This window comes from Hemitrygon akajei, chromosome 11 (genome assembly GCF_048418815.1).
Source record: "Hemitrygon akajei chromosome 11, sHemAka1.3, whole genome shotgun sequence".
Taxonomy (NCBI): domain Eukaryota; kingdom Metazoa; phylum Chordata; class Chondrichthyes; order Myliobatiformes; family Dasyatidae; genus Hemitrygon; species Hemitrygon akajei.
Window position 1 is genome coordinate 164,728,806 of NC_133134.1, and position 21,036 is coordinate 164,749,841.

Consider the following 21,036-nt stretch of genomic DNA (forward strand, 5'->3'; position numbering starts at 1 on the left):
TGTGTCTTTGGACTGTGGGGGTAAGCCAGAGCACCCAGGAAAACCCACACATTCCACAGGGAGGACATAGAGATCATTACAGAGGATGCCAGGATTGAACTCTGAAATCTGACCCCCGAGCTATAATTGTGTCACTAACTGCAACACTGTCGTGGCACCCAAGGAACCCATGGTCTTCAGATGAAAAACTAAAACAATTACTTTAATGGTGTTCACAGAGAAAAAGCAGGAGTAGACTATTCAGCCATTGTGTTGTAACTAATTTGAGCACGCCGACAGTGAAATCTGTCTTATTATTTTGCTAGTAAGAGAGCAGTTAAGGGAAAGCATTAAGCTCTCAGCCAAAACTGGCTCAATGTACAATTCCTTTGTATACAGTTTCTCCTTGTTCAGTAACTGTTCAGTAACCTGTGCTGGGTCATGTAGAGATCAGCTGCAGTCAGATAAAGACATGACTAGAAAACAGACTCATAGAACCATAGAACACTACAGCACAGAAAACAGGCCATTTGGCCCTTCTAGTCTGTGCTGAAACTATTCTGCTAGTCCCATTGACCTGCACCCAGTCCATAACCCTCCAGACCTCTCCCATCCATGTATCTATCCAATTTATTCTTAAAACTTAAGAGTGAGCCTGCATTTACCACGTCAGATGGCAGCTCATTCCACCCTCCCACCACTCTGAGTGAAGAAGTTCCCCCTAAACCTTTCCCCTTTCACCCTGAAGCCATGTCCTCTCGTATTTATCTCTCCTAATCTGAGTGGAAAGAGCCTTCTCACATTTTCTGTCTATACCCCTCAGTTTTGTAAACCTCCACCAAATCTCCCCTCATTCTTCTATGCTCCAAGGAAGAAAGTCCTAACCTGTTCAATCTTTCCCTGTAACTCAACTCCTGAAGACCCGGCAACATCCTAGTAAATCTCCTCTGCACTCTTTCAATCTTACTGATATCCTTCCTGTAGTTAGGTGACCAGAACTGTACACAATACTTCAAATTTGGCCTCACCAATGTCTTATACAACCTCACCATAACATCCCAACTCCTATACTCAATACCTTGATTTATGAATGCCAGGATGCCAAAAGCCTTCTTTACAACTCTGTCTACCTGTGACGCCACTTTCAGGGAATTATGTATCTGAACTCCCATATCCGTTTGTCCTCCCACACTCCTCAGTGCCCTACCATTTACTGTGTATATCCTACCTTGATTTGTCCTTCCAAATTGCAACACCTCACACTTGTCTGCATTAAATTCCATCTGCCATTTTCTGGCCCATTTTCCCAGATGGTCCAGATCCCTCTGCAAGCTTTGAAACGTTCTTCACTGTCCACAACACCTCCAATCTTAGTGTCATCAGCAAACCTGCTGATCCAATTTACCACATTATCATCTAGATCATTGATATAGACAACAAACAACAAAATCCCAGCACAGATCCCTGAGGCACACCACTAGTCACAGGCCTCCAGTCTGAGAAGCAATCATCCACTACCACTCTGTCTTCTCCCACACAGCCAATTTCAAATCCCGTTTACAACCTCTCCAGGGATACCTAGTGTCTGAACCTTCTGAACTAACCTCCCATGTGGGACCTTGTCAAAGGCCTTACTGAAGTCCATGTAGACAACATCCGCAGCCTTTCCTTCATCTACTTTCTTGGTAACCTCCTCAAAAAACTCTACAAGATTTGTTAAACATGATCTACCACGCACAAAGCTATGCTGACTATCCTTAATCAGCCCTTGGCTGTCCAAATACTTGTATATCTGATCTCTCAGAACACCTTCCAATAATTTACCTACTACTGATGTCAGGTTCCCGGCCTGTAATTACCTAGTTTATTTTTGGAGCCTTTTTTTAAACAATGGAACAACATGATCTACCCGCCAATCCTCCAGCACTGCACCCGTGGCTAAGGACATTTTAAATACTTCTGCCAGGGCCCCTGCAATTTCTACACTAGTCTCTCTCAAGGTCTGAGGAAATATCATGTCCCGGGGAATTTATCTGCCTTTATTCGCTGTAAGGCAGAAATTACCTCCTCTTTAATCTCTATATGTTCCACGACACTACTGCTTGTTTCCCCTTCCTTCCGTATATGCTATGCCAGTTTCCTGAGTAAATACTGATGCAAAAAAACTGTTAAAGAACTCCCCGTCTCGTGATGCTCCATACATAGACGACCCCTTTGATTTTCTAGAGGACCGATATTGTCCCTTACTATCCTTTTACTCTTAATATACTTGTAGAAACCCTTCGGGTTTACCTTCACATTATCTGCCAAAGCAACCTCATGTCTTCTTTTTGCCTTCCTGATTTCCTTCTTTAGTATTTTCTTACATTTTCTATACTCTTCAAGTACCCCATTTGTTCCTTGTTGCCTATACCTGCTATATACCTCTCTCTTTTTCTTAACCAGATCACCAATATCCCTTGAAAACCAAGGTTCCCTATGCCTGTTAACTTTGCCTTTAATCCTGGCTGGAACATGCAAACTCTGCACTCTCAAAATTTCGTCTTTGAAGGCCTTCCACTTACTGAACACATCCTTGCCAGAAAACAACATCCCAATCCACTCTTCCTAGATCCTTTCTTATTTCCACAAAATTGTCTCTTCAATTTAGAACCTCAGCTCGAGGACCAGACCTATCCTTATCCATATTTAACTTGAAACTAATGACATTATGGTCACTGGACCCAAAATGTTCGCCTACACATACTTCTGTCACCTGACCTGTCTGGTTCCCTAAGAGGAGATCAAGTATTGCATCCTCTCTCGTAGGTACCTCTATATATTGAGTTAGAAAACTTTCCTGTACACATTTGACAAACTCCAAGCCATCTAGCCCTTTCACAGTGTGGGAGTCCCAGTCAATACATGGAAAGTTAAAATCCCCTACTATTACAACTTTCTGTTTCTTACATCGGTTTGCTATCTCTCTACAGATTTGCTCCTCCAATTCTCTCTGACTATTGGGTGGTCTATAATACAACCCTATTAGTGTGGTCACACCTTTCCCGTTCCTCAGCTCCACTCATGTGGCCTCTGTAGACAAGCCCTCCAGGCTGTCCTGTCAGCACACAGCTGTGATATTTTCCCTGACTAGTAATGCCACTCCTCCCCCTTTCATCCCTCCCCCTCTACCACGTCTGAAACAACGGAACCCCGGAACATTAAGCTGCCAGTCCTGCCCCTCCTGCAACCAAGTCTCAATAATAGCAATAATGTCATAATCCCACGTGCCAATCCATGCCCTAAACTCATCTGCCTTACCTACAATACTCCTTGCATTGAAATAGATGCACCTGAGAGCATTTCTATCATTTACAAACCTATGATTTCTTTCTATACATGCAGTCCTCGCATGACCTTTATCCTCCTCCACATCACTATCTGCTCTAACACTGTGGTTCCCCTCCCCCGCAAATCTAGTTTAAAACCCCCAGAGCAGCACTAGCAAATCTACCCACAAGGACGTTAGACCCTTTCCAGTTCAGGTGCAAACCACCCGGTTGGAACAGGTCCCACCTTCCCTGGAACAAAGCCCAATTGTCCAGAAACATGAAGCCCTCCCTCCTGCACCATCTCCTTAGCCATGTATTTAGCTGCATTATCTTCCCATTTCTAGCCTCACTAGCACGTGGCACGGGTAGCAATCCTGAAATTGCAATCTTGGAGGTCCTGTCCTTCAACTTTGCACCTAACTCCCTAAGCTCTCTTTGCAGGACCTCTTCCTCCTTCCTATTCACGTCATTGGCCCCTACATGGACCATGACATCTGGCTGCTCACCCTCCCTCCTGAGAATACCAAGAACTCGATCCGAGATATTGCAGACCCTGGCACCAGGGAGACAAAAGACCATCCGGGATTCTTGATCTCTCCCACAGAACCTCTTATCTGTCCCCCTAAATATCGAATCCCCTATCACTACTGCTCTCCTCTTTTCCCTCCTTCCTTTCTGAGCTGAGGGTCCGGTCTCGGTGCCAGAGACACGACCACTACAACTTGTCCCTGGTAGGTCATCCCCACCAACAGTATCCAAAACGGTATACTTACTGTTGATGGGAATGACCACAGGGGTGCTCTGCTCTTTCTGTCTATTCCCCTTCCCTCTCCTGACAGTTACCCAGCTACCTGCCTCCTGACTTTTAGGGGTGACTGTCTCCTTGAAACTCCTGTCTATTTCTGCCTCTGCTTCACAAATGATCCGAAGTTCATCCAGCTCCAGTTCCCTAACTCGGTTTGTCAGGAGCTGCAGCTGGATGCACCTTTTACAGGCCAATTGTGCTGTCCCTGACTTGCCACATCCTGCACACGAAGCACTCGACTGCCCTAACTGCTGCCTCCATGTACCTACTCCTAAGTTAATTAAATTAATTAAAGGAACTTACCTGGCCTTACCTCACTTGGAGCAACCAAAGCCTCAAAACTCCACTCCTACCCTGAGCCACTCACACACTGGCCGCTCCTCTTCAGTTACCCCTCCTTATATTTGTCCCTGCCAATTATCTCAAGTACTCACTCCCTCTGATCAACTAATCAAGACTCTGATTAACCCTTCAGTTGCCCTCCACGCTCATTTTAAAGCACACTCGCCTCAGCTCCTCAGCGCTCTCCCGAGCCCCTCGCTGCTCCTGCTGCGACGGTCCCGCGGTCACACTGTCAACAGACTCAACGGAGAGCCGCTGCAGAATACTTTGCAAGTGTTTAGATAGGCACATGAGTGTGAGGGAATGGAAGTATATGGACACTGTGTAGGTAGAGGGGATTAGTTTTAGTTGGCCATCTGATTATTAATTTAGCTGGTTGTCAGCCGGGGACCTGTTCCTGAGCTGTACTGTTCTATGTTTTAAACATAACTCTACAAAGCTCAATTCATTCCAATGGTTAAAGATTCTTGATAGCAAAGAGGTACGGGTTAGTAAATTGTGGGCATGCTGCGTTGGTAACAGAAGAGTGGTGATACTTGAGGGCCGTCCCCAGGATATCCTCGGCGGTGTTTGCCTTTGACACATTTCACTGCATGTTTCGATGTGCGTATGATAAGTAAAGCTAATCTTTGTCTTTAGACTTGGGGGTGCTGCAGCAAGGATGTGCAGTTAATCACTAACCCTCTTGATCATGTTCTTCCGCACCACCATTCAGTAAGACCACGACTGACCTTTCTTCCTGGCATCACCTTCCTGCAGTAACGCTGCAATCAGAATTCTTCGAGAATATACTGAATCTCCAAAGCTCTCTTGCGTAGAGGTTCGCTTCCTCTTCTGGGAAGTCTTAGCTGAGCTTGTGGCAACTGACCCTTATATTGAGAGAGTAAACCTTGGTTCTAGGCACCCTGGTTATATAGCTTCCCTGTTGATCACTGTAAGTGTTTTGTAGACTAATTAGGGAAGAGATTTGATGAAAGAATTCAGTTCAAAGTTCGAAGTATATTATTTATTAAAGTGCTTACCGTATAGTCATGTGAAGTGCCTTAAGAAGCAATGAGGTTTTGAGGAAGGAAGCTTCAAATGTTACGAACCCCGTAACTGGGTCACTTACCAGCAAAGATAGAGAGGTCCGTTGAAGTCTGATGGTACTATTTTTAACAGTATTTATTAGTAAAAATACACAAAAATAATATCAATGCAAACATACAGATAATATACGTCATCAATACTAAATCTAAAAGTGCGGGTATAATAATAATCAATAAGAAATAAGCTCTATCGTTGTCTAGGGGATAATGTATTGTCCAATGGAAATATAAAAGTCACTCAGTTCATTCAGGCTGCAGCCTTTTGTTGGAGAGAGAGATTGATTTTTAGAAACTTGCCGGCTTTCCTTTTTATGATTTCGATCCGTCAGAATTTCGTTGGTGTGGCTGTTCACTGGTGGCCTCTTCTTTAGCTAAGCTGTTCTTCCATGGTAAGGCCGCCAATCCCAGGCAAAGGGAAAGGATGCACGCGAGCCCCACCGGCTGTCGCTATTAAACACTGTCACGGGATTTCTAGCGTTTCTCCTGGTGCGTCTAAAGGGGTTGTTCCCCAGACTCTCTTTTATCCTTACTCACGGGGTCTCAGATGTCAATCAGGTTGGGATGATGCAATCCCTCAACCAGCCCACTCTGGTCATCCCCTGAGGGCGTCAATGAATAGTACAGTACTCAATACACAATTCCGTCTCCAAGAGACAATGGCCGTTATCCGTGGCTTTGTCTCGCTGAGGCCAGGACACATTCCAAAACCTTTTGGATTCTCTCTCATTTCCTGGGTCCCAGACCCAAATTAATAGCGATCTTGCGATTCTCAAAAAGGAGGGGGCGACTTTGTACCCTTCGGCCCCTCAGAGTTGTGGCACATTCGTAATGCTTTGGGCTTCATTTAGACCCAGTGAGCCATAGATGTTGACTCAGGGCTTGGATGTGTAGTACTAGTAGGGGTTTAAGGTCAGTGAAGAGGCTTACTTTGTCATGTCAGAGTGTTTCATCCACTGACTCTCTATACTCCCTAAAGATTAGCACTTGGAGAATAATTCAGCTGGGGGACTTTTCAGACATAAATCTTAACCCATATGGGAGCTGATAATGGTCTAGCTTAGATATTCTATCCCAGTAATTGATATATAGCTGTCAGAACTGTCATAAGGAAAATGTTAGTAGCTATTAAGCTATTATGAAAGACTTTGTAGCAGAACACTTAGTGAGAATCAAGGTCCTCAGGCAAAGTCAGTATAGCTTTGTGAAAGGAAAGCTGATGAATTTGTTGGAGTTTTTTGTAGAAGTAATGTGCACTGTGGGTAAATAAGAACCCTTGGATGTACTAAGATAACTGCAAATAATTGGGAGAGCTAACAGTAATATCGTTTATTGCTGGGGGGGGGGGGAATGAAGCCAAAGTGGGGAGAAAATCAAAAAACTAGATGCTGGAAATCCAAAACAGAACAGAAAATGGTGGAAACACTCAGCAGGTCTGACACCAGCTATACAGATAATAATCAGATAAAAACAGGTGCTGATGAAGGGGCTTGGCCCAAAGTTGTCAGCTCTTTATTCCTGTCCACAGATGCTGCCTGACCTGCTGAGTTCCTGTGCGTGTTGCTCTGGTCTCCTTATGTAAAGAAGAATTTTCATGCATGGAAAACAGTTTAAAGATTTGCTGGAATGATGTTTAGGAAAGGCTGGAGTTTAGGATGAGGGAGGACTTGACTGAAAAGTATAAAATCCTGACAGATATTAACATAGTGCATGTGAAGAGGGTATTTCTTCTTGTGCGGTAGTTCAAATTGAAGTGAACACCCCTTTGGGACAGATGAGGTGAATCTTTTCCTCTCCCAGCTTCAGGAGTCTTTGGATCCCTCTTTCTCAAAGAGCAGTGGAAGCTGATTGAATATTAAGGCAGATGAAACACAGAAAACCTACTGCACAATACAGGCCCTTCGGCCCACAAAGCTGTGCTGAACATGAAGTGAAGTATTTGTTGAGAAAGGGAATAAAATAGTTCCCATGGATAGACCAGAATTCTGATAGAATGCTATAAGGGTGTCAGGGTAGCGTAGCAGTTAGCGCAAGGCTGTTACAGAGTTCAGTTCTGGTGTCCTCTGTAAGAAAGTTTGTATGTTCTTCCCGTGTGTGTGGGATTCCCCTGCTGCTGTGGTTCCTCCCGCAGTCCAGAAGATGTACCGGTTTGTAGGTAAGTTGATCTTTGTAAGTTGATTAGGCTAGTGTTAAATGGTTGGACTGCTGGACGCAATGGCTTGATGGGCTAGAAAGCCCTGTTCTGTGCTGTGTGTCTAAATCAGTTAGATTTGCCACAGTCCTTTCAATTAAGGAGTAAACAAGGGCCAAATGGTCTAATCCATACATAGGGAATATTTTCTCTACATTTCCAGAGATAGACAACAAAGGAATCCAAATGTGCAGAGTTGCCTGTCAAAGGACTTTAAATGCAAGTCTCCTCCAGTTAGTACAAAATAACTTAAAAGTTTTATTGGGGTGCCATGGTAACATAGCACCAAGTACAACATTATTACAGCCCGGGGTGCTGGAGTTCAGAGACCAATCCCAGCATCCTCTCAAGAATTTGTACTTCCTCCGGGTATTCCGGTTTCCTCCCACACTCCAAAGATGTACCGGGTAGGTTAATTGGTCATTGTAAATTGTCCCATGGTTGGGTTAGGGTTACATCAGGGCTGTCGGGGGCTACTGGGCGGTGTGGCTCAAAGGGCTGGAAGGGCCTATTCTGCGCTGTAAGTTAAAAATTTCATTTCATTTAATTTGTCACTTAATTAAGGTTTAGTTCACTGCGATGAAAGGTAGGAATGCATTTGAAGATTATAATCCGGGTCTGTGAAAACCACTTACATTTAACAGTCTTTTCCACTTGGATACTTGGAAGGAGAGTGTGTGAAGTAAACAAGTTATTTAAGGTGGATAACACCTCTGTTAAACACCTGCGTTCTTCCAACGAAGGGCTTGCACATACAATCCACCTTGTTAAAGCAAGCAGCTTGCTTTTGATTGGTTACATCCTCACTGGGAGGGGAATGACAAACGTCTGTCTCGTGCTTCCATCCACAGAGATGATATCCTCTGTGTCAACTAAGGATTTACTGCACCTCCTGCAGTAAAGAGTCTGAGACAGGTTTATTATCACCAACATACGCTCGGTGGCCACTTTATTAGGTACACCTGCACATCTTGTTAATGCAAATATCTAGTCAGCCAATCATGTGGCAGCAACTCAATGCATAAAAGCATGCAGACATGGTCAAGAGGTTCAGTTACGTGAGAACATCAGGGTCATTTGTTGTGACCAAACATCAGATTGGGAAAGAAGTGTGACCTAAATGACTTTGACTGTGGAATGATTGTTGTGCCAGACGGCGTGGTTTGTGTATCTCACAAACTGCTGATCTCCTGGGATTTCCATGCACACCAGTCTCTGGAGCTGTAGAGAATGGTGCGAAAAATGAAACAAAACCATGCAGTGAGCGGCAGGTCTGTGGGCGAAAACACCTTGTTAATGAGAGAGGTCAGAGGAGAGTGGCCAGACTGGTTCAAGCTGACAGGAAAGTGACAGTAACTCAAATAACCACACGTTACAACAGTGGTGTGCAGAAGAGTGTCTCTGAATGCACAACACATCAGACATTGAAGTGGATGCCCTACAGCAGCAGAAAACCACACTATGCTCCAGTCCTTTGGCCACTGTATTAGGTACACATCTATACTTAATACCGTGGCCACTGATGCATGTTGTGAAATATTTTGTTTTGTGGCAGTCATACAATGTAAAACATGAAAAGTTACTCTAAGTTACAATATTATTACTAGGGACAATTATTGTGCCATTCCCTTGTACAATAAACCGGGCTTTTGACCTCACAATCTACTTCACTATGGCCTAGCACTTTGGAATGCACTTTCTCTGTAACTCCTCGGCTTTATTCTGCATTCTAATATTGGTTTCTCTTGTACGACGTCAGTACACTGTTTTAATGAAACAATCTACATGGATGGCATGCAAAACACTGTGCCTTGGTACAAGTGTCACTAATAAATCTATTTAGAATGTAAGGAGAAACTACTATGAGAATGACTGATTACTTGGTGTTTATTTTAAAGTGCTATTTGGATTTATTCTTTGGAATCTAGAGCATACTTATATTTTATGATTACTGTACTTTCCCATGACTCACTTCGACGTACGAGGAACACCAATTAGTCGTGCTGACAAAGCATTATTTTATGTGAACTGATGCGTCCCAGATGGCCATTGAAATACAGAGTTGTCCTTCAAAACAGCTCAATTTGTCCTTCAAAGCCATCATATTTCAGTGAGTCCACATCAGATCTGCTGACCCCACTGCCCATTGAGGGGGCTTTGACGTTGCTCAAACACCTGCCCATCCCTGCACCTGCCATTCACTGTGCTTCACAGGCTCCTGCCCTTCAAGGGCTCAATACTCACCAAACCCAATAGAGTTCCACTTGAAAGTAGAAGAGCATTCTGACAGGCCGCATCACTGTCTGGAATGGAGGGGCTACTGCACTGGACTGAAAGAAGCTGCAGAAGGTTGTAAATCTAGTCAGCTCCATCTTGGGTACTAGCCTACAAAGTACCCAGGACATTTTTAGGGAGCGGTGTCTCAGAAAGGCAGTGTCCATTATTAAGGGCCTCCAGCACCCAGGGCATGCCCTTTTCTCACTGTTACCATCAGGAAGGAGGTACAGAAGCCTGAAGGCACACACTCAGTGATTTAGGAACAGCTTCTTCCCCTCTGCCATCTGATTCTTAAATGAACAATGAATCTTTGGACACTACCCCACTTTTTAAAAAATATAGGGTATTTGTTCTCGCACTTTTAAAAAATCTATTCAATATACATAATTAATTTCCTTGTTTATTTATTATTATTATTTTACCTTTTTCTCTCTGTTAGATTATGTATTGCATTGAACTGCTGCTGCTAAGTTAACAAATTTCACGTCACATGCCGGTGATAATAAACTTGATTCTGATTGTGAAATAAATTTTGATACAAGAGCAAGTTCATAGTTCTTTACTACAATGAGATTACAGTGTGAGTTAGCACAGGAATTTTTGTTCTCTGTCCTTCCTCAAAGGGTAGAGTCATAGAGAGTCATAGCAAACTACAGCACAAAACGGGCCATTTGGCCCATCTAGTCTGTGCTGAACCATTTAAACCGCCTACTCCCATTGACCTGCACCGGGACCATAGCCCTCCACACGCCTACCATCCATTTATCTATCCAAACTTCTCTTAAACAATGAAATCAAGCTCACAGGTCTCATTTGTGCTGGCAGCTCGTTCTACACTCTCACAACACTCATGAGTGAAGAGGTTTCCCCTCATGTTCCCCTTAAAGGGGGTTAGTTTAGGTGTCCATTATGAGAAGATGTTGAAGGCATGTTAGAACATAACACAGCACAGTGCAGGTCCTGCAGTCCACGATGTTGTACCAACCTTTCAACTTATTCTAAGATCAATCTCATCCTTTCCTCCCCCAAAGCCCTCCATTTTTCCATCGTCCATGTGCAGTAATCTGTCTGGAGAAGATGCAAGTAAGAACAGAGTAGAATAGGGCAGAATGAAACCTGCTGGAACTGGTCTTTGGTTTATTATTGTCATACGTACAGAGGGGGTAAGAAATAGTTTGGCATACCATCGATACAGCTGGTTGCCTCACATCAGTGTACTGAGGTAGAACAATAGGCAGGCAATACTAGAGTGTGGAATAAAGTGTTACAGTTACAGAGACATTGCTGACAGACAAAAAGTGTGGGATAGTTTGTGAGGTCTAAAATCCAACTTATCATACAAGATGTCCATTCAGTTAATCTCACATCAGTAGGATGAAAGTTGCCCATGAACCTGGTGGGGCATGCTTTCAGGCTTTTGTATCTTCTGCCTGATGGGGGTGGGGGAAAGGAAGAAGAGAGGATATCCGTTGTGGAGGGGGTGATGCCGGCTGCTTTACCCAGACAAGCAAGAGTAGACAGAGGCCATGGAGGTGAGGTTGTGCTCGAATGTGTCTGCAGTTTGTTGAGGTCATGGGTAGAACAGTTACTATACTAAGCAGTGGTGCCTTCGGATAGGTAGTTTCAAAGGTGCATGGATAAAGTTGGTGAGGGTTCTGTGAGGGAACTCAGCAGACAAGGGTTGTGTGAATTTGAAAATGAACAAGTAAAACCCAAGTTACAATACTTCTGACTTGGCTGGAGAAACTGGAGAAATGTGGGATAAAACGTTTAGGAGAAGAAACTTGGCAGAGAAATATTGAGCGGTACAGAGGGTCAATCTTATCCAATCGGAGAAAGTCATTTTCCTCTCCCCCCACTCATCATCATTATGTGCCATGTTGTATGATGTGGCCAGTCACTGACTCTTTGACCATGACTGTTCTTGGCAATTTTTTCTACAGAAGTGTTTTCCCATTGCCTTCTTCTGGGCAAGTCTTTACAAGACGGGTGATCCCAGCCATTGTCAGTACTCTTCAGAGATTGGTTATTGATTAGTCAGGTCGTCAAATGTTATGTGGAGAAGACAGGAGAATGGGGTTGAGAGGGATAATAAATCAGCCATGATGGAATGGCAGAGCAGACTCAGTGGGCCAAATGGGCTAATTCTGCTCATGGGTCTTGTAATCTTATTGTCCTAAACATTGGAAATTGCTCTCATTTTATTTATTTGAGTATTTTTGTGGCGGCAAGAAAGTAAAATCTATCCCCTTTTTTAAAATATAATTTGCAGTTAAAAAGCTGGACCGTTGAAGAATTGCAGAGGAGACTCGCATCACTGGACCCCACAATGGAGCAGGAGATCGAAGAGATTCGCCAGCGCTATCAGGCCAAGAGGCAGCCCATCCTGGATGCCATCGATGCCAAAAAACGACGGCAGCAGAACTTCTGAGACTCTCCCAGGAGTTCCCACCAGCGGGGCAATGGGTTGAACCCGCTCAAGGCTCTGTGAAGAAGCATTGTCTCCAAAGCACACATGCACACACATTCATACACACTTACACATACATAGCACACAACCTTTACTGTTACTTTGCACATACAGGTACACACACACTTAGGGGGAGTATACAGATTTGCACTCATTCCCTCTCCCTCTCCCCCTCCCCCTCCTCCTCCACCCTCCATCCTTCTCTCTCTCTTCCTCTCTCTCTCTCTCCCCCTCTCTCTCTCTCTCCCCCTCCCTCTCTCCCTCCACATATTCTTTGTATATGTCTCTGTATCTCTCTCTATATCTCCCCCCGTCTGTCTGTCTGTCTCTCTCTCTCTCTCTCTCTCTCTCAAACATAGACTCTCACACAGACACAACAAAACAGCTCTCTTACCATGGACTAATAGGCACGTTGCCCCCTCTAACCTCAGGAGTCTTGCTTATGGTTAAGTGGCTTTTAAGGAGCCGCCACCAGGATGAACATTGTTTTTATTTTATTTTTTAAAAACTATTTTTCTAAGATATTTTTTCCCGGAAGCCATCATCATTCTGAGAAACCTTAAGCTGTCTATTTTAAACAAATGAGAGGAGCTCCCCAGATTAACACTTTTCAACAAAGCTACTGTATATCAAGGCTTCGGGCCTATCCCCAGTCTCCGCTCACCCCTACCTAACCACTAAAGGTTGACTTTGAACTATGATGGAACATCTATCTCCAAGACATGAAATGACATGGAACATAAGGAATTGCTGCGTTCACAGAAATATTCTGTTCTGTTTCTCTCCAGTTTCCTCTCTTGAAGTACTGTACTTTACAGAGCCCTCCACAACCAGAAGGCCCAGTGATCTCTGCTATTGTAAATGCTCGAACTGAGACTAAGGCACCAACTAACTTTTGTTAACATTTTTATCCCTTAAAATTTTGTTAATTACAGCTTTTGCAGCTTTGTAATTTGTTCTATCGAAATAATGAGGTGGTTTTGACAGGTGAACTTGCTGCATAACATTAGGATGAGCCAGTGAAATGTTTCTGAGATTGCAGTTTCTTTACTCGTAGTACACCTTGCAGCCAGCTTGTTCCCTGCAACAAAATTATCTGTGGAGGTTTAAAAAACTCAGCGGGTTAATCAGCATCTTTGGGGGTGAGGGAATTAACTATGCATCAGTTCCCAATCAGCTCCCACAACGATCAGTGAAATAATATTCTGATGTCAGGTTCTTTTTAGAGAGAGAGGTTGATAAAGAAACAAGCATTGACCATGGCACCAGCGGAGATCTCACCTGCTCTGAGACCGTAGACTTAGGAGCAGAAATAGGCAATTCGGCCCATCGAATCTGCTCTGTCATTCCATCATGGCTGATTTAATATCACTCTCAGCCTTGTTCTCTTGCCATCTCCCCGTGACCTTTGACATGCTTACCTATCAACCTCTGCTTTAAGTATACCCAATGACTTGGCCTGCACAACCGTCTGTGGCAATGGAGGCGTGGAATGGTAGCATTACCCAGATTCAATTCCCACTGCTGCCTGTAAGATGTTTGTACTTTCTTCCCTGTGACACCGTGGGTTTCCTGCAGGTACTTCAGTTTCCTCCCACAGTCCAAAGATGTACCAGTTGGTAGGTTAATTGGTTATTGTAAATTGTTCTGTGATTAGGCTAGGGTTAAAGTCAGGGGTTGCTGGACAGCACGGCTCAAAGGGCCGGAAGGGCCTGTTCTGTGCTGTATCTCAATAAAATTCCTCAGGTTCGCCACCCTCTGACTAAAGAAAGTCATTCTTGCTTTCTATTTCTCATTGTTGTCGTCTTTGAGATGAGTTTCATAGGACCTTTTATCTTCAGCTGACAGAGCAGATAGGGCCACAGCTTAATGCTGACCTGATAATATGGCACACACGGAAGTTTTACCCTGGTTGTTATGCTTGCATTATGCATTAAGGCTCGAACTTAAGACCATTTCATTCTGAATGAGACTGCTGGCACCTTTACAAAGTGGCATTTCTGGACTGGCATCCATGTCATGCCAAACCTTTCAGTTCAAATATTACACACACAGGAGCTCATCAGGTCATGGAGAGGAATAAACAGTCGACATTTCAGACCGAGGCCCTTCATCAGGACTGGAAAGGAAGCCAGAATAAGCAGGTGAGGGGAGGGGGAGTACAAGCTGGCAGGTGAGAGGTGATACCAAGTGAGGGAAAACATCATATTCTGCAGATTCTGGAAATCAAAGTTCAAAGTAAACTTACTTCGAAGTATGCGTACATTTTCTTGAGCAACGCACAAAAAGCTGGAGGAACTCAGTAGATCAGGTAGCATCTGTGGAGGGTGGGGACCAAACAGTAAATATTTTGAGCCAAGGACCTTCCTCAGGACGCCCCTCCTGAAATGCCTACTGTTTGTTCCTCTCCACAGGTGCCACCCTGACCTCCTGAGTTCCTCCAGGATTTGTGTGTGTGTGTGTGTGTGTTGCTCAAGATTTCCAGCATCTGCAAAAATCTCATGTCCCAAATAATTGCAGCGTGTAAAATGCCCTCAGATCCTTTGGGTGTTTAAGCAGTTGTTGTTGCTTTTGCTGATGGTGTTAAATGCTGCTGTGCTGGCCCTCACTAGGCATTGCTGTGGTGCCAGTATCATCTACAAGATATCCACAGCATTTTTCCTGGTATACACTCATTTACTTAGTCTGTTACTGCTTCGCTTTGGAGCCAGTTGCACTTTGGTTCTGTAATTACTCATGATCAGACTGCCCTCTAAATATAAACTGGTGGAAATTCATAGTTTATTGAAAGTAATGCTCAGCAATTTAGATGGAATGCATCATCAGAGTTCATTCCTCCATGAACTCTTGCTGACTAACTTTGTTTCATACCTTATTACAGTATTCACCCTTTCCTTAAATGATCACCCTCCTTATTAGTGTGAAACTTCTCCAGGCAATAAGCTTTGAACATTGTAGAAATGATAATTCACGCAGTATTTTGTTTTTTATTTTGCAGTGTTTAACCAGCAGACGTGGGATTTAGCACAAAGACAAGAAAATTTGCTGAAGCTGGGAATCCAAACAATACACACTAAATGCTGGAAGAACTCAGTAGGTCAGGCAGCGAATGTGGAGAGGAATGAACAGTTGACACTTTAGGCCGAGACCCTTCATCAGGTCCTGTGAAGAAGCATTGCTTCCGAAACATACATGCATGCATACATTCGTGCACAAACACCACAGGTTCTCACACACAATTTGCACTGTAACTTTGCACATGCACTTGAGTGGAATATACAGATTTGCACTCATTGTGATGCACAGTTACACACATGCACACAGAGAGGAGTATGCACACTTTCTCTCTCTATCTCTCACGTAGACCCTCTGGCTCCCTCAGTGGCCCCCCCTTCACTTTCCTCCTCTCACCTCTCTCCCTCTCACTCTTCCTCTTTCTTGCTCTTTTGACACCTCTCATACACACATATACACTCTTTCACACCAGAGATATGCATCAAAATAAAACAGCTCCCATACCATGCAGGTGCCTGTCTAACCTTATCCTTGTGTTCTGATGAAGGGTCTCTGCCTAGAGTTTATTCCTCTCTGTAGATGCTGCCTGCTGAGTTCCTGCAGCATTTTGTGTGTGTTACTCTGGATTTCCAGTGTCAGCAGAATATCTTGTGTTGACAGGGTGTCTCTGGGTTGGTTCAGCTGTGTCTTTGCTTGATGATAGCGTGTATTACCTAGCTCACCCAGGGCAGGTGGACGATACACGACTTGCCTTTACCTCTTTGCAGATAAAATTTCACAACCAGAGTGCTTGCTGCTCCTGCATTTGCAAGATGCGTCAACAGGTCCTTCCTGCACTTCTCATGAAGCAGATCTCAGATGGATTAGAACGGCTCTGGTTTCTGTTGCGAGTTGTGCATTGTGTCGGCTCCCTGTGCCCAGATCCAATACCTCTCTCCCATCCATAAGATGTCGGAGCAGAGCTAGGTTATTTGAGCCGAGTCTGCTTCACGGCCGATTTGTTATCCTCTCAGCCCCATTCTCCTGCCCTCTCCAACAACTGCTGTGAAATCCACCTGTGGATGTAAGACCCGTGTGCCTCCCACACAGTGTTTTACAGTGGCTGAGTAGCCACCGCAGCCTTGATCAGCACAGTGTATTAGCAATGTTGATAGAGATGTTTCGGCAGCAGACTGGGATATGATGATCTGTAAACTTGCCTTAGAAAATGCACACAAATTAGCTAATTGGGATCCACCCTGGAACATATCCACACTTGTTAAATGTACAGTGTAAAGAATTTACTCATCTTGTGAAGATCTACGCCGTTATATTTGGGGTGTGAAAAAGTAGATTTTCACTGGTGTTTTTCAGTAAACTGGATTGAAAGTGTTCAATTTTAAACTGTTTGAGAAATGCTCATGAGACAGAAATGGGCCCATGTTCCTCTGTTTGTGGCAACCCCATGCTTGCTTTCTGTAGCTTGTTACAATGAGAAACTTTGACATTTTTTCTACCTGAGTCTCTGCACCATTTTAAACACGAGATATTGCAGAGGCTTAGATAAAGAGAAGTAGTTTTGCAGAGGGATCAAGAACTAGATGAAGGATTCCCACAGAGCCTTACCACTAACTGAGGGGTCCGTGGACCCCAGGCTGGGAACTCTTGAACTAGAGGGATCGAGGGCACATAGTGAAGTGACTGGCAAAAGGGGCCAAAAGTGACGCAAGGGTTGTATTTTATCTTACACAGCAAGTGGTTGGGTGCCAGGTACAATCACGGAGGCAACAGTGGTGCTGAATAATAGAGTTGTGTAAGAGAATCTGCAATACTTTGGGGATCAAGTGAGACTAGTTGTGATAATCTGCATGAGGTTTCATTACAGCCACAATTCTCACCCTCATTTGTCTATAAAGTCCTCTCCTGGAAGAAGAAGAAGCCATTTTGGTCTTGCAGGATGTATCTGAGAGAGGCAAGTCATTTTGAATGGTCCCCCAACACTTGCTGCCTCATGTTGTCTCCTAACAACATGACATGTCAGATTGTAATCAATATGCAGAATAGAGGATAGAAGCAGGAGGAGGTTATTCTATATTCCACTCAGTCAGGGTTGGCCCATCCTTCACTCCCAATTACCACTTTCTGTAGTACAGTAACACCTTCGATCAAAGCAGATATTGCCATCCAAGCAGTTTCTGTGGGAAAATGCTCTGCATTCATGCTTCCTTACATGTGAAGAAACGTTCCCTGATTTCAGCATTCTTTGGAAGGCTCTAATATTAAGACTGTTCATTGTTTGGAATCCCCTATGCCACTAAACAACTCTGCTTGACTCCCTACCCAAGGTAGTGTGAGTTAAGTCTGTTATGGCACCATGTAGTAACACTGCCTGCTCTCGTTACCACCTGGAATTGTTTTCCCTCGACTAACGAACTCGAGACAGTAGACCTCAAAAGATATACGAGGATTGTAGCATGTTTGGGAACCATGATAAATTAAGGAAATTGTTTTAACACCCCGAGTGTCTTGATGTTCTGTAGGTGGTCCTGTGGAATCTACTTTCATTACATTCTGGACTAGATTGCATGTTCCTGGCTGTAACACCGCAATAATGGAACTTGCTCTCAGCTCTGATGAGCAGCATACACTCAGGTACTGAAGCCCCCTTGACCTGTGTAAGTGATGTTGCAAGGACAATGAGATTAAGGATTTTAATCATGCAGTATTTTATTCATCTTTCCCCCCCCCCGAGTTTTGAAATTAATTTCCAATCTACTGGTGACAGTGATCCCCAACTTACACTGTTGTATAATCATGTTTAATATACTTTCTCTTTTAAAACCCAGACACTGTATATATTTGATCAGTGGTGCTGGACATCTACGGAGAGGTATAAGCAGTCAACATTTGGGCCAAAACACTTCATCTTGTGTTCAGGAAAATTAAATTTGCTTATTTATTTTAAGTGAGTACTGCCTGTTTTACTCAGGGCAAAATAAAAATGTAAGCTAAGCCGTGAATTTAACCCAGAGATCACTCCGGTCTCCACACTCCTCTTATGTGACATCAGCCAACAAGTATGAAAAAGAAAAGCTGTGACAGGCAAATGGAAAAGTCCACTTCCAACTTACACTAAAGAACGTAGGTGTTATTGAGCACCATTATACAGTATGTGTGCAGATTTTATCTGACATCTTCCTCACTAAAGCCTTGAGCCATAAAGCAAGATTTAAAGAACAACCGGTGTTAGAAGTGGACTTTCCCATTGCCTATTATGGCTTTCCTATCCAATGCTTGTAGACTCATAGAGTCACAGAACACAACAACTCAGAAACAGACCATTCAGCCCATCTAGTCTTGCTGAACTATTAATCTGCCTAGTCCCATTCTCCTGTACCTGGACTATAGCCCTCCATAACCCTCCCATTCATTATTTCCACTGGGAGCTCTTTCCACACTCTCACCACCCTCTGAGTGAAGGAGTTTCCCCTCATTGTTCCCCTTAAACATTTCACCTTTCACCCCTAACCCATGACCTCTAGTTCTAGTCTCACCCAACCTCAGTAGTTCAGCCTGCTTGTGGTTACCCTCATAATTTTGTATACCTCTATCAGATCCCCTATGTTGACTCTAATCAGTCACATGCAAGGAGTGTGGAGACCAGACTGACCTGATGTTGGGTTAGATTAGGTACCTCTGTGTTAGTTTTTTGTGGTTATGAGCATGTAAAGCCAAGTGCTTTCCTAACAGTGTTAGTTACCTATTAACTTGAATTCATCCTGCATAACAGAGGTTATTATTTGCAAATGTTTGAGTTACCAGCCGATTTGAGGAAAAAAGGAGGAATGAGCCTTTCCTCAGTCTGCCCTTTTTTAAATCTGTGACCACAGACTACAGCTATGGCCTCTTCCCCTCATGGTCATATTATATTGGGTTGTGACCAGTTTTTAAGTGCTAATCAAAGACTGACTCGAACCTCTTGAGCTTTCTCACCAACACCAAGCATTGCCTCAACTCATGGTGGTAGAAGTAGCCCTCTCCCCACCAACGCAAGCACATACAGTCAGTCCCTCAGTGTCTGTCAAGAGTGTTGATGTGCATAAGGTAGAGCTGATTAAATAATTTCGTAAATTAATGAACGGAGCCTATATGTTCCGATGGGGTTTATCCAGAAAGTGACAGAGCAACTTTAATATTAAAGCTGCTCTATTCATGGGTGGATTGAGGAAACATGACAAGATCTGTCCCTTCCCCTCAATTTGCTATCCAAATGTAATTAAATGTTTCCGGTATTTTGGGAGCCCAGGGCCTCAATCTCAGCCCAGGAAGCTCCTCTGTCTGTCTGATCTGTCCTGCAGCTCAGAAAGAGTTGCACCAATCTGTCCCTGACAGATCTCTCCAAGACCTAAGTATTGATTTATTGTTGAAACTGTTTCGAATGGCCTTTCAGGTCATGGGCAGCCTCTCATGACCTGAAAACAGTAACTTCTCTCAGATTCTTGATCCAATTAACCTAAATCTCTTGAGTTCTAGCCCTCCTGAGCCTCCCTGATAATTATGAGCACCTCTATTAAACCTCCCCTTAGCTTGCATGCTCTTAAAGGGATGATTGTCGCCTCATGCCTGTTGCATCACTTGTAAATTTTCTGTCCATTGTCTAAGCGACCTTGCTGGCATGGTACGTGAAGTTGACTGAGCGCCAAACCATGGGGAATAAAGACGTACAGGAGCTCTGTACCTCTGTAGAGCTCTTCTCACATTCACTTGTTTAAAATACCACTAGTGATTCAAGTTTTGTTACAGGGACTGAAACCTGGAAGAATTGTGCTGTCATTCAAAGAGGTTATTGTGAACGCAAGTTCAAACTCCCTCAGTTTATAGGTAAATTTGGGGTGGGGGGGAGAAGAGAGTGGTAAATTAATGTGGGGACCATTTGAAGATCGATTTTCTAAAACTAATGAGACTTCACTAATATTGCAGTCAACTTACAAAAGGCTAAGCTGATGTTTGAGTCCTTATCATGAAAGCACTGAGATGGAAAGACACAAATAATTAGACTTTCCAGTTTAAAGATTCAAACTGTTGCAAAGAGATGTATTATCACAGCAGGTTCTGAACATTTGGATTGGAGATCAAATCAGTCTTTTTCCTGTGTGCATATTATATAAAATGTTCAATTTAGATGTGTATGTTTGTGGGTGAAGAAAAGTTTGTAAATTTTACTGTCTCTTAATTCTGATTTAATGTTGCAGCCACTTTGTTCTGTAAACTTTGTTTTACTATGTTTGACAATAATGTCAATTAAAGTAAATTGTTGGGAAGTGTTTGAAGGGCTCTTTCTTGATCTGATAAAATACAGCAAGGTTGCACAAAATGCATCTGAATTCTGAGTTATACTAGACAAGCTTGGTCAGGGTTCAATTCCCATTGTTTGTACGTTCTCCCCATGACTGCATTTCCTTCATACGCTCCTGTTTTCTCCCACATTCCAAAGGGCACAGGTTAGTTAGTAAGTTATAGATCTACGTTGGCGCTGAAAGAAGCATGGCAACGTTTGCGTACTGTGCCTCAGTACATTCCCG

The 21,036-nt window shown here is 43.6% G+C and overlaps 1 protein-coding gene across 2 annotated transcripts in view; it reads left to right on the top strand.

Moving 5' to 3' along the window:
* The window catches only part of LOC140736234 (serine/threonine-protein kinase 3/4), a 198,565-nt gene extending 177,787 nt beyond the window's left edge, over window positions 1–20,778 (top strand). For both annotated transcript variants that reach the window (XM_073062153.1, XM_073062154.1), the window contains one exon: window positions 12,263–20,778. In XM_073062153.1, the coding sequence (XP_072918254.1) occupies window positions 12,263–12,421 (159 nt within the window). In that variant the 3' untranslated portion in view covers window positions 12,422–20,778. The remainder of the gene's footprint in view (window positions 1–12,262) is intronic.
* The last annotated feature ends 258 nt before the right edge of the window (window positions 20,779–21,036 follow it).